This window comes from Nelusetta ayraudi, unplaced genomic scaffold (assembly GCF_046127955.1).
Source record: "Nelusetta ayraudi isolate G7.1 ecotype Tasmania unplaced genomic scaffold, CSIRO-AGI_Nayr_v1 ptg000351l, whole genome shotgun sequence".
Taxonomy (NCBI): domain Eukaryota; kingdom Metazoa; phylum Chordata; class Actinopteri; order Tetraodontiformes; family Monacanthidae; genus Nelusetta; species Nelusetta ayraudi.
Genome location: NW_027466392.1, coordinates 588 through 14,504, shown reverse-complemented (window position 1 = coordinate 14,504; position 13,917 = coordinate 588). Strand labels below are relative to the sequence as shown.

General features: G+C 45.7%; 1 protein-coding gene, 1 long non-coding RNA gene and 1 other non-coding gene across 3 annotated transcripts; 2 read left to right on the top strand and 1 right to left on the bottom strand.

Moving 5' to 3' along the window:
• Nucleotides 1–3,091: 3,091 nt before the first annotated feature.
• LOC142882601 (cilia- and flagella-associated protein 47-like) lies at nt 3,092–13,640 on the bottom strand. Its single transcript, XM_076017396.1, has 21 exons — nt 13,324–13,640; nt 12,957–13,114; nt 12,728–12,843; nt 12,352–12,490; nt 12,006–12,090; nt 11,774–11,914; nt 11,512–11,681; nt 11,056–11,162; nt 10,718–10,947; nt 10,418–10,622; nt 9,446–9,686; nt 8,467–8,619; nt 8,180–8,363; nt 7,983–8,070; nt 7,045–7,506; nt 5,901–6,031; nt 5,335–5,457; nt 4,558–4,863; nt 3,861–4,008; nt 3,636–3,718; nt 3,092–3,465 (listed from the first exon to the last, which is right to left on the bottom strand). Exons 1-21 carry the CDS (start codon nt 13,492–13,494, stop codon nt 3,373–3,375), a joined length of 3,534 nt encoding a protein of 1,177 aa, XP_075873511.1. The 5' UTR covers nt 13,495–13,640; the 3' UTR covers nt 3,092–3,372.
• Nucleotides 11,108–12,485, top strand: LOC142882602 (uncharacterized). Its single transcript, XR_012925821.1, has 3 exons — nt 11,108–11,243; nt 11,523–12,107; nt 12,356–12,485. It is a non-coding gene; the product is annotated as an uncharacterized LOC142882602 (long non-coding RNA).
• Nucleotides 11,227–11,298, top strand: trnad-guc (transfer RNA aspartic acid (anticodon GUC)). The gene has a single exon. It is a non-coding gene; the product is annotated as a tRNA-Asp (tRNA).
• Nucleotides 13,641–13,917: the final 277 nt, after the last annotated feature.

Sequence of the window (13,917 nt, the reverse complement as noted above, 5' to 3'; positions counted from 1 at the left end):
TTCGGCCGATACACTGGTGCCACTGGAAACGCACAAGAGGAATTAGGCGAGAATCAACCTTGTTGTTGTGGCGAAGAAAAAGGACGTTTCCTGCATATGTATCGGTGACTCTTGTTTACAATCTAATTGTTTCACTGAGTGCCCTACAAAGCGTTACAAAACATATTCTTTGTCAGTGTTAAGAGGGCCTTTCAAGGTTTTTGTTCTTGCGGGAATCTATTGTCCTCTAATCTATTGTGCAGTGCAACCAGACTGATTTCAATGTCAACCACAGAGGAACATGGATTCATTAACACCGAGTGAACACTTGCCAAGTAATTACATCCGGCTTGCTGGATAACAAAAATATTTGATGGCATTTTTGAGTGGGCTGTATTGATTCATTTTCAAATACATTCATTCATTCATTCATCTTCTATACCCGCTTATTCCTATTCAGGGTCCCGGGGGTCTGCTGGAGCCTCTCCCAGCTGTCTTAGGGCGAAGGCAGGGTGACACCCTGGACAAGTCGCCAGTTCATCGCACGGCCATTTTCAAATATTCACCCTCAAATTCAATTAAGTTCATAACACAACAACAAAAGACAAAAATTGGAGTCTATATTTTCTTCGTGCCTCAACTTGGCAGAATCGACTCGGCTCTCTTTGGATACAGCCACCTTATTGCAAAGCTGCGCGAGCGGACTGGAACTAACTCGGGGTATCCTGAGGCGAGCAGGGTGATGAGGGCGCTCGCCTCGCTTCCCAGGGGCACCGGCGTGAGGAGGATCCGCGGCGGCCGCACGACGATGCATGGAGGCTGCACGGTGAGGGTGGCCGACAGCTCTCGATATGGTTGGCGCCCGTCTTCCTCTCTGATCGCCTCGTTCTTCAGGTAAAGGGGGAGCACCAGCCTGGTCGCTCGCACGGACTCTGACAAAAGAAATCGGAAAAAACAGCAGTGTCAATGTTGTCACTGTACAAGGGGGCACTGCAAACTGTCGGTCAAAGTCATTTTTAACAGGAAGTAACTGTGTTGCTCTGATGTAGTGAATTGGGAATCCATTAATTGAGGTCCATCGACTGAACCCCTTTCAAAATATGAAATGAATAAATAAATGAAAGAAAGGAGGCTGTGAGGAAATAGCAAAAACTTGCATTCTACTATTTGGCCAGCAGGGACCACCAATGCAGTGGCAAATAGAGCAAAAAAATTACTTTAAAAACAGAAGGGAGCGTTAAGGTCATACCTTCACAAACAAATTAAAAAATTTTGGTGGGTCTCCAATCATTGCTCACAAATAGATGAAAAAAAAGAGGCTAACGAGGAAATACCAAAAAGCTGTATTCTAGTATTTGGCCAGCAGCGACCATTGAAAACTGTTGCAAATAGAGAAAAAAATTACTTTAAACACAGATAGGTGCATTAAAGTCAGACCTTGGTGGGTCTCCAATCATTGCTCATCTCTAGTCGCACCAACACATCCAGATATGGAATCTTCTGGTTTCAAAATGAATGGGTCAACAGAGTGGCTCTGTATCTATGAATCTATCCATCAAAGTTCAGTTGTACATATCAGTAATTTATGATGGGGTGGCCCACCTGGGCTGGCCCCAGAGCCCACATCATTTAGGAAGCAATTAGCATATAGACAACTGATTTGTAAGACAGACAGCATGTGAGCATGTGTGTCAAAAGCATCAAAACGTGTGTCAGCAAGCGTGTGTCTCCTCTGATTCATCTCATTCTTTATCTCACCTGGTCTCTTGCTGTCAGGTCTGATTCTAACCTCCAAGCTCAGGGACTCTCCCGGGCCCAGGCTGCCGGACGGCGGCGACACCGTGCACAGCGCCTCCTGGCTTCGGTCCTGCGCGCCCTCGTCAAACCACCAGTGCACCGCTTCCTTTGTGCGCCAGTAGACGCTGCTCTCCCCCACAGCTTTCAGGCTAACCGTCTGCCGAGGGGAAAGGATGAAGGGCCAAAGGATTGGAGACGAGAAGTGGCAAAGTTAAGGAAGGAATGAAGAAGAAGAAGAAAAAGAAGAAGAAGAAAGCTTTATTGGTGCCGCGTGTATATATATGTATATATATATATATATATATATATATATATGATGGCCATATGTACTGATAATGCATTGCTTATTTTCTGTGATTCAATCTTATTAAGAGACTATTTCAACATGCAAATAAAAATAAAATTGTGAAACAGACATGAGATAATTTTTTTTTATAAATTCATTGTAGATTCAATTTATTTCATCTCTAGCTTGCACAGTTTTGTGCTTCGTAAATAACGTGACACGCTAGTGATACCTGAGTGTACCCTTGAGGTTGCAGCGCCAAATGTTCCACGTGGAAGTGCAGGCGGCAGGGGGACATTTCCAGCGGGGCGCACAGCACTGAAATCACACACGCGACATGTTGCCTTTGTATCACAAGATCCTTCACTTCTTGAGAAAAGGACTGTCAGATGCCGCTGAATATCACCTCAGCCACACACACAGACACACACACACACACACACACACACACACACATTAACCAACAAGTCTTCCTCAGCGACCTCCCCACCTGTGGCCTGAATGCGCAGCGGCTGCGGCGTCGCCATGGTGACAGACTGAGGTTTGACGACGTGCCTGGTGCTTCCAGCCGACATGGGGCCGAGTCTGCGGGGGGGGGGACTGGAGGTGGAGGAGGCGGTGAGAGAGGAAGACGGAGCGTCGGCCGCGGTCCACCTCACGCCGCTGACTGTCAGCGGCACCTCGAAGTCGTAGGTGGCCTCCTGCAGCGAGGCAATTCTGCCGTTACCCTCTGGATATGTAAATGTCCAACTTTTCAAAGCAACCACTTCAATGTTGTTACATGATACTAAGCTCCTCTACAGCTTCCTGGCGCCATTTGTACAGCACAGCGCTGCCGCGCTCCAAATTATGTTTGAACTTATTTAACACGCTTCCGACAGTGGCGAGGCGCACACAGAATGTATCAAACCGAATGTATCAAAACCAATAGTGGCCATTTGGAACGCAAATTTACAAATTTGCGGGTTTATTTATTTATTTATTTATGTATTTAATTCATTAATACTTTTTTTTAATTACAAAAAAAAAAAAAGGAGGCCACCATCATGTGTCGAAAAAACTGCATTTCATCGTTTGGCCAGCAGGGAGCGCCAAACTTGGATTGAAAGCTAAAATTGACTGGTTTTCAATACAGGAAGAAGCCCTAAATCACTACGAAGTGTTGTGGAGGCAGCTACAGTCTAGTAGCCATAGGTAGTGGCTTACCAGCAGGGGGGGGGGGGGCAGTCAGCCCTTTCCAATCATTGCCCTCCACCACTACCCACACATTCAAATATGGAATCATCCGGTATCAAAAAACAATCAGAAACTCAGCATGTGGCTGATTGTGAAACCAAGTGCGAGGCTTGAAAACGGGTCTTCGCTAACCAGTGGTTGATGTCACAGTGACTCCGCCCATTTCTCTATACAGTCAACAACGGTTTAAACTGGCAGAAATCAAATGGAAATGCTAGGTACTGTCCAATGTTTTGTGATCGGCTGCTTGAGGATCTGAGCTCAGCACTAGATATATTGAACTTATCTTAATTCTGAGAATTCAGGGACACTGGGAACATTGGAGTCAACATCTCACCTGGGTGGGTGAGAAGACGAGGCTGCAGTCTACAGACTGGTTGGCCTGGACCTCCACGATGCTCACACTCGTCTTCTTCTTGACTTTGCACACCAGCAGAAACATTAAAGAAGCAGGGGGGGGGGGGGGGACTTGTTACCTTTCACATCTTATTTTTAGAATAATCCATCCATCAGGCAGCCCACGCAAATGTGATCTTGACGCGCACGCTTTTGTTTGTCGCACCTGCTGAGGGCTGAGGAAGCTGCAGGGAGAAGTCGGCGTATTGCGACAAGTCGAAGGCGACCCAGGCGGCGGCCGGCGAGCAGTTTGTCAGGGTGAAGGCGATGGCTTTCCGCGAGCCGGCTCGAACCCCGTGAAACTTCAAATGGGACTGAAGGCACAAAGAGGAGGGAAATCTTAAAAAAAAAACACCTCACAGTTGACAGAGCGGACCGTGAGAACGCCCAACTGGACTTCGAGAGGAGGAAGTGCCTTTTCTTAATTAATACGTTCATTTTGTTGGTCTACTTCCAACAATACACAAGGGTTGTTGGTGTCTAGGAACAGCCCACTGCCTTGGGATTGGCTGCAACCTCACCTACATTTTTTTTTTTTTTTTTTAAATGTCTGCAGAGAAATGGGAAAATTGTAATTTTTTCGTACTTGGTGAGTTAGCCGGCATGCTAATAGTTTCCTAATGTGATATTAAATGACTGCAATGCAAAGCTGTGTCCCCCCCCCTCCGGATGTCTTTCATCTGGCCAGTGTGTAATATTTGAAGACTTTGGAGAAAAAAAACTGTGAAATCGAGTGGTTATATATGAGAACCGTTCTAAGGGTAGGAAAAGCAAATTACTTTTAATATATTAATATTAAATCATGTATTTATGGGCAGCGTTTTAAGCTTTTACCAATACAAAAATCATAAATCAACTCTCACCACGCTGATGTTAATGTTTGGAGGCTCCACTGATCCCCGCACTCTCAGCTCTGTAGGCTTCATGCTCCTCAGAACGATCTTTGATGAGAAAAAAGTAATAAGACATGGTAAAATGGACGCGCAAACACAGAATCTGACTGACTCCAAAGAGAAAAAGAAGTTTTCCACACTCGCCTCGATCCTGGTGTCAAACTTGATGGGGGACTCGGGGTTGAAGTGGACCTGGAGCGCCGTCTTCCCTCCGCTCGGCACCACCCCTTCAGACGGAGTGACCACCAGGCCCGGCACTGCGCAAACGTCCTGCACCTGGCTCAGACGAACAGTAGAGGGGGTGGAGAGCGTCAACCGAGTGCCACAAACTCCAAGGATTTTTTTTTTTTGGAAAAGAATATAAAATATTTCCAGTCCCAGAATTGCAAATCACATTTTTTTTGTTAAATATATACATATATGCCCTCACAGATACATTATACCGACACAACATATACATATGTACATACATACACATAAAAAGCACTCTGAGCAGAGTGTAAAAAATAAATAAATGAATGAATTAAATTAAAATATAACGAAATGAACATATCACCCCCTTACCCCCCTACAGCTCCTCATGACCAACATAACGTTGGTTACTTGTACATTAAAGTACAACAACAGGCACACCTTCAATTGGGCCATACCTCTAAGTTTGTGAAATAAGAAATAAAGGGTTGGCATTTCGGGAAAAAACTCCCAAGATTTGTGTGTTTCTCCTGGTGCTGGGCGGAGTCTGCTCACCTGGTAGTAGGCGTGGTTCTGTCCGGAGTTCTGCAAAACCGCCGTTTTGACGGAGGGCATGTTGAGGGGGACCGATTCGAACATGACGTATTTGTCTGCCAGCGCCACCTGGGTGGAGCCCACCTGGGAGAGAGGCGGCATGAGAAACTGTGATTGTCAACAACAGGAGGGGCCTTTTATGAGCAGCACAGACAGAAAAAGGAAGTGTATGAGAGGCGCAATAAAAAAAAGAGGTTGATGCAGAAAAACAACGTTTCTGGTTATTATTGAATTGTCTTCTAGTCTGAGGCAGCCGTCAGAGGATCAGTCCCGCAGGCCTCTTCTTTATTCATGATGCATTTTTAAAATAGCAGGTGCGGGGGGGGGGGGGGTGCTTTGACTCCTCTCCTTGAATCTATTTGTCTTCATCCTTAGACGCCGACCGCCGCCTTTGTGGATCTGAAGACGACGGCGAATCAGTTTGGTGATTACATTCGCTTATGATGGAAACACGAGCTCCTTTGTGACAACTGTGCTTCTGATGACAAAACTCGACCACATGATCATTTCCGGGGGGGGGGTCAAACCTTGGCGATGCAGTGGAGACGCTGCACGTTGCCGTTGTGGACGAGGAGGTCAAAGTCTCCCTCGGTGGGGGAGGAGAAGGAGGGATGCCACACCACCTCACAGTCCAGTTCGCTGTAGGGGTCCACCACACCTGGGGTGGAGGGGCGGGGGACACACGCCGAGTCAATAGGAATGCACCGGTACCGATACCGGGCTTGAGTGCTCTATTCGTACTCGTAACATACGTGCCGATACCATGATAAGATACCAGTTGTATATGTATGTACATGAGAATTGATATTAAAGTTTGGGTTGCAGAGAAACTTGTGTTCCAGAATGACATGCTGAGGATGTTGTTTAAATAACACAACATCTGTGGGAAAAAAATATTAAAAAAATCAAGGTCATTTTATGATGTACAGTGTTGGAATTACTCCATAAAAGTAATCCAACTACTGATTACTGATTACTCCTTTAAAAGTAATCCAATTACTTTGTTAGCTACTTTGATTCATAAGTAATAAATGACTAAATACTTTAGTTTAAAAAAGTAGCAGTAAGTAACAGTTGAGAACATCTTGTGTCCTGCACATAACGTACAACGAACCACAATATTCTTTCATTTAGACGAGATGAACTCAAAATATGTGTATATATGTTTGTATTTCCAGCTATCAAACGCAATCGCTTTATTTTCTTTTGCCGCCACCATGCTTGTTTTGGTGCGTCGTCGCATATTAATCGTCAGTCTGCATCGTCGTTGTTTTCGGTTGTTTTTTCTAAATTTCCGACATTTTGTGGATAATAAGACATTTTTAGCTTGCAAAATATTTCAGAAAAGTGATGGAATTGTTACTTGACAAAGTAATTGTGATATAATTGCCATTTTTGCCAGAGTAATCCCATTACATTGCTCTGTTACAAACAAAAGTATTTTAAATACAGTACCGGATTGCTTAGTAATAGATTACTCGCCAACACTGATGATGTATAATGGCCTTATCAAGTACTCAGTATCGGTAGGTACTGAAATGCAAGTACTTGTACTCTACTCGTCCTGTTAAAAGTGGTATTGATGCGTGCCTAGAAAAACCAGTCACAGGCCAAATCTGTTTCTGGAAACCATAAAATGAGATTGAGGGACAGGCGACGACGAGCCGGTACCTGTGGCGGGTCGGACGGAGAACAAAATGCCGCTCTCGGTCACCACGGGCTGCCAGGTGAACTCGGCCGCGTGGTTCAGTCGGTTCCGCAGGGTCACCGAGCACCTGTAGCCAGACTGCGCCGCCAGGGACGGCGCCGGATTGAGGAGCAGCAGGTTGGAGGACAGCTCCAGGGACAGCGGGACGACCCGGGCCTGGATCAGGACCTGGCCGAGGTGCCGCTGGTTGACCGAGTACGACAGGGACCTGATGAACGGGCCCAGGATGCTGCTCTGGAAGGTCAGGGGCAGAGTGCTGCGGGAGCGGGGCGCCAGGACGTGGGAGAGCGGCGAGGAGCCCCGCAGCTCAGGGCAGTCCACCTCCAGCTGCACCCACACGAACCACGGCAGGCCGTTGGTCAGCTCCAGCCTCTGGGTGCACACCGACTGAGCGCACACCTCCCCGAAGTCCACCAACAACGGGCCTGAGGAGGGAGGGAACGTTTTTTTTTCAGAGACATCTCCTTTGCTCTTAGATGCTTCAGATTTCTCAAGAATACTTCAAATTCTCTGTAATAAATAGAGTATCAAATGTCCAGTGTGCAAAATTTTGAAGGAAGCCTGGTATTAAATGACGGCGCATGATGGTAGCTAACTGGGAGAAAGGCCCTTGCTAAATGTACATGGAGAACCGTTCTCAGGGTAGGAAACCCAAATTGCTTTTATTGCACTGCAAGTATACACTTTTATTAATATATTTATGGGCTGTATGTTTAACTTTTGCCAAATATAAAAATCATAAATCAAGCCAAATTTTACACACTGGACCTTCAATCCACGGATGATTGAAAGAAGACACAACTTCATTTGAAAACACACTTCTACTCTCTAACGTCAGTTCACTGTCGGACAGTGCAAACAGGGCTTTGTGGAGCGCTATAAAACGGAATTCAAATCGGACCGATCTCGACTTGGTAGAGCTCCTGAGCCGTTAAAGTCCTGTTGCAGTCTGTCATCTCCTGGCTGGTTGAGGGAACTGCATTTACCGCCTGCTAAAGCAACAGAGAGTATTGATCGTCAAGGTGGAAAATTTATTTTTAAAGTCGTTTAAAAGAGCAAACTTTTAGCTATTTTTGTCTCTTTCGTTTCTGCTTTCACCTGATTGTCAGCCTGCTGGCTGATGTCACATCTGGATGCCTGGTGCTGTGCAACAGGGGAGGTGAACCTGTAGTTCAGCCCACCTTCCGTCACGCTGCTTTCCAGGTCCGGGAGTTTAGGGGGCACGAGTCCTTGGGCAGGAATTATTCCAATATCTACATCGTTCTCCACCTTTTTCTGCTCTCTTGTATAAGAACAGAGCAATCAAACGCCAAACTTATCGCAACCAGCTGTTCACCTTCTGGTTGACAGTGCAAATACATCTGACGATCTGAAGCGAAGCCTACCTGTCTTTGATCCACTGCAGACGGGCTTGTCTGGACTGCCTGATGAATTCGATGTAAATCTGCCGATGCTGCCACCTCTGCTTTCTTTCCTCTCGGGTGAAGGAAAACCTGGCGTCCATGTAGCGGTAGCGGGGCATGCCGGTGAAGATGGTTCTGCACGCAACACACACGGGTCTCTTTCAGCAGGTGTGGTGCAGCAATTCTGAGTTCAGCTTGTGGGCTGGGGTCCCCATCATCCTGATTGATACCAATCTAAATGTCCTTAAAATGCAGGAGGCCTATAATAACCTTAATTGTTTTTATGAATGAAAGCCATGACAGTTTACACACACACACACACACACACACACACACACACACACACACACACACACACAAGATCCACTTGGCATTAAAATAAATTGTAAATAATATTTTTGAAAAATTAATATTAGACAGAGTGGCCTTAAAGACATTTTAGTGACCATTAGTGACAATAACATATACGCTACGAGTCAAAAGTTTGGACACATACTTCTGATTTAATGGGTTTTCTTTCGTTTTCATGACTATTTACACCGAGGTTGTCACTCAAGGCATCAAAACTATGAATGAACACACATGGAGTATGTAAGAAACAGAAAGGTGTGAAATAACTCAAACAAGTTTTATATTTTAGATGATCTAGAATAGGCACCCTTCAAATAAAATATATATAACATAACATATCTGTCATCTAACGTATCTAACTATTTTTTTCCTTTTGCCCCATTAATCCACATATCTTGGTCATGTATCTGATTTCTTCAGTATGATCTACAGTGTAAAAAGTAGTAAAGATAAAAAAAATAAAATAAGAAACCGGTGTGTCCAAACTTTTGACTGGTAGTGCATATTTTTGACCCCTTCAAGTTTGCTTTGAGGTTCTCAGGGGTCTCATGGGTTAATGGGGGGGGGGGGGGGGGGGGCATCCCCCATGCATTTCACACACTGCTCCTACCTGTACTGCGTGTCGGCCGAGGCCGGCCTGAGGCTGGTGGCTCTGTCGTTGGGGAAGGCCAGGAACTCCTCCTCCTCCCCCTGCTTGCCGGCGCTCCGACTTCTCGCCTGCTCGTACTCGTGGATCCGCGTTTTGTTGGCGCATAGCACGGTGACCCGCGCCATCTGGTGGCACAGGGCCAGCTCACTGGATCGCGCACGAGGCTGCAGTCCGGCGGGATTGGTCACCGGCGGCGTGATGCCTGCGAAAGACATAAAAATCATTGATCGCAATCTTCTTTTTTTTTTATCTATACTTGTCTGATTTTAAATGAGGGGGGGGGAGGCTCAAAGAAGAGATCAGGAGAAGAACTGACAGATGATATTCTGGACTTTTTTTTTCTGGACTCAATGGCAAATATTGCACTCATGGTTTATGAAACCTTGCTTTAAACCCTGCTTCTGCACAATTTACTGCCTCTTGCACATCTGATTTTGTTTCTGTCATGTAATTAATGTATTGTTTTGTTTTTTTTTTTGTATGGTTTTTAATGCTACAACAAGGTAGTTTCCCAATTTGGAATCGATAAAGTACATCTAACACGCCCTGCACCACTCCTTCACACTGCTGCCATCAGGCAAACGAGAAAAAAAAAAAAAAACATCCACAAGAAATCATTCATCCCCTCTGCAATAACTGATCTGAACAGCAAAACATAATCTGCACCCTTATCTGCGACATCATCATTTTTATTTATTTTTTATTTTATTGTTAAAGTGTTAATGTGTTTGAGTTAATTTTTTTTTTTATTTTTAAAGCTGTGTCAAAGACAAATTTCAGGTTTTTTTTTTTAATGAAAAAAAGACAATTTTGTTTCTATCTTCTTCTAATCTAATCTAAGGAAAAAAAAGAGATGGTTTGGCTTGTTTTTGGGTTGTTTTTTTTTCGTGCGTGTGTGTGTGTGGGGGGGGGATTTCTCCCATCCACATTCACCTGGATTTAATTTTGGGGGCTGTTGGATGGTCTCGCCGCGGCAGACCGCAGACAGGTGCAACGAGACAGTGTGAAAACCGCAGAAGTCAAGCGCGGGGACGTCTGCTGCGCCGCTGGCGCTCCGGCGGACAAAACCCAACACGTCCAGCTTCTGACGGGCCCTGAAGCTCCCTTGCTGCCGCGCGACGAAGGACAAAACAACCTCCTGGGCGGGGTTAAACAAATCTGACGTCAGTGCTTGCGTCTTTACTTTGGCGACCGGCGAATTCATCCAGCAAGCACTTGCGGGAGGATCATTACCCGGCACTGGCCCGGCTGGATCGTGCCCGACGAGGGCTCCGTGCCGAAGTGGGGCAACGTGCGAAAACGGAAGACGACGGGAAGCTTGGTGCAGACGTTCCGGAGGGTGCACGACAGGCTGGAGCGCTGGCCCGTCACGCAGGGGGGGAATCTGAAGCGGTGGCCCGGGCTGGGCACCAGGGACACGGGGAGGCCCGAGCCGGTCACGGCCAGCTCCACGCTACTCTTGCCTGTAGAACGAAAAAATTAAAAATTAAAAATTAAAAAAAAAAAAAAATCATCCGTGCTTATGAATTCAATAGACCCATCATGTGTATACGGCTGTACACGTGGAGTACCATTTAAATGCGTGAAGCCGTGCTTGCTTCCCACTGACTCAAACAGCAGGAAGAGACAGTAGTCCTGCTGCCTGGCGAACGCCTCGCGCTTCCTCTCCCCGGGTGTCCTGACAGACGACACATTCAGTCAGGCGAGCGACATGACGGGCTAATTCCTAGCTTTGCAACAGCTCCTCGTTAGTATAGTGGTGAGTATCCCCGCCTGTCACGCGGGAGACCGGGGTTCAATTCCCCGACGGGGAGGGCACAACTTTTTTTTTTGTTTGTTTGTTTGCTGGTTGTTTTTCTTTAGTTATGAAATGATTTGCATTTCGAAAAGTGCTTTCATGTAGAAATGTAATGTTTTAGACCAGTGTTTACTTTTGAATCGTGTTGTTGAATTAATACAGTCGACATGCTTGCCAGGGAAAAACTGCAACAAAACTTGCGTTTTACCAAATAAAATTCTCCAAATACCTTTTCCTCAGTGGGCTGAAGCGTATTTCCACGGTGGTTTTGTCATATGGTCCCAGGTGACCCTGATCGGGGAAACACACCATGACCCGACTGACGTCTTCAGTGGCCGGACTGCACCTCTTTATTCTTTCCAGCAGGGCGGCGTCAGTGCGCCTCTGGAGGTCCGTTCCCTTCGCAGCAAAGAGGCATTGAGTTCTTTCTGCTCACATTTAACAGGTCGTTCACCTCCGTAACACAAACTCTTCATAACAGAGTCACTCACCATCTCAGTGCCATCTGCTTTGTCTTGGAGGAGGCTGACCCAGTCGCACGGTTGGGGTCCGTTGTTTCTCAAAACCACCTTCTTGACGGTAGATGTCCCAAAGTAAACTGGACCAAACCACAGACAGGACAACGCAGTCCCCTACGAGGAGATGTTTAAAAGGAAGCACATTGATTTTAACATGTTCTTTTTGATTTTGCAGTTCAGCACAGCTAAATATTCACTGTCCAACCTGCAGGTCGAAGATCTCAAGACGCTGATCTTCCACTTCAGCTTTAATGCTGAGGATGATGGGGGTGGAGTTCTGAAGTATGACCCTGGGACAAAAGATAGGGTACATTAAGCAAGATCAAACTTGTGGGCAAATATAATTTTAAAATCAACTTGGGAATTACTTATTTTATAAAAAAAAGAAAAAAAAAAGGTTTAAACAAATATTTACAATCTTGTCTGAGGTGCAACCACTTTCTGAGTCTTTCTGTTTTTACTTTTTATTATTATTATTATTATTATTATTATTATTATTATTATTATTATTATTATTATTATTATTATTCGTCATGACGTGTCTTCCTTACACAGCGTTCTCCTCAATCCTGCCAGGCCGGTCAGTGCGCAGTTCCACTCTCAGCCATTGGGTGGCGCCAGCAGCTATGACTCCGCTGCTCGGGAAGAAGCTGACCAGGGGATCTCCACTGTACTGCACGCGGAACGCACCTGTAGTGGAATGCATGTACATACACATGAATGCACGCGCGCAATTTCTTCTGGTGACTTTGAAAAGCTGTAGCTAGATCGTGCACATTTATATGCCAATTTTTTTTAAAAAAACAGTCATTTTAAATTGTAATATTTTGGTTAAACAATGTCCTTCTCTTCAGTTTAAAAAGGTACAAGAAAACCACACAATCACAAACAACACAACTTAATGAAACAAAACACAGACTCCTATACCCGATGCTGAACCCTTATTGGTTATCAGGTGATGTTTTTTGATTGGTTGACTTCTGGCCGCCAAACAACCAAAGTCTAGCACAGAGTCGGTGGTGAGGGAGCATGCTCTGGGGAACCTGGACGAGAGCAGAAACACACACACAGTCAGTCAGTCAGTCATTCTTGTGTGTTTGGTCCAACGGGTATCTCATCCAGGAACCAGTATAAAATGTTTTAGTCTCCAACGAACCCCAGCAGAGGGACCTCAATGGTTCCCGCGTCCTCCACATATATGGGCAGGCAGTCCCTGACCTCCCGGTCCTTCTCTGGAGTGAACTCCAGCCAGCCGCTCAGCGACAGACCCGGGGCCACAAACTGGAATACGCTCGATGCCGTGAACTTAAATAACTGAAAGGAAAACAAGCACAGAAAACAGAATCACATTACTCTCAAACCAGCCGACCGAGCAAAGGCTCATTCACTTCATGTTAATCAGTAAATGCAGTGACTCCTCTTGAGAAAGTGTGACCCCCTTTTGTTGGAACACTGAAGAATGAACATCAGAATACCATCCATCACAGTTGCGTATTGATCAGGTGATTGTTAGTGTACATCACCTTCAACTTGGGCTTCCCCATCAAGATGTTCCTTGACGTCTTGCCAACGTTTGCAGCCGTCACCTGAATCTTGTAAACCTGGCCCACCTCCACGTCCTTGAACGCCACCAAAGGTGGGTCAACTCGAACGCAACTTGCAGCCATTCTATTGTCTCCCCAGTCCTGACTCATCGTACACTCCTAGACACACGTTGACGTGTTTTCCCTTCCATTGGAGTTGTGGTGTCCAAATGGAGACCACAGCTCCATAGAGCGTGCCTTTGCTCTCAAGGTTTTGCGTGCGCACGCATTCTGAGCATGGCGGTAACTACATTGCGAACGCCTACGGCGTGATTACACGCAGGGTGAGAAATACTGGGAAACTAGACGCTATCAATTCCGTTGCTCTTAATACTGTAATTTTTATTCAGTAATATAAGGCGGAGGTCAGATGGAGAGACTAGACGAGAAGCCAAATTAAAAACTCCGAAAGCGTGACTTTGATCTGCAATTAAAGCCTTTAAATTCATGTGATGTCCATGAAACTAACATTGACGACTCGAAGAACGCTTCTAACAAGCGAGTGAGTTTTTAAAATCACATTTCTCAGGAAAT

What these genes read in the sequence shown, in the direction of transcription:
- LOC142882601 (XM_076017396.1), bottom strand. Translation starts at nt 13,494, where the DNA reads ATGAGTCAGGACTGGGGAGACAATAGAATGGCTGCAAGTTGCGTTCGA. An exon ending in GCTCTACCAAGTCGAGATCG is followed by an intron (nt 7,507 to 7,982) that starts GTCCGATTTGAA and finishes CTCCCTCCTCAG; the next exon opens with GCCCGTTGTTGGTGGACTTC. An exon ending in AGAACCACGCCTACTACCAG is followed by an intron (nt 4,864 to 5,334) that starts GTGAGCAGACTC and finishes CGTCTGAGCCAG; the next exon opens with GTGCAGGACGTTTGCGCAGT.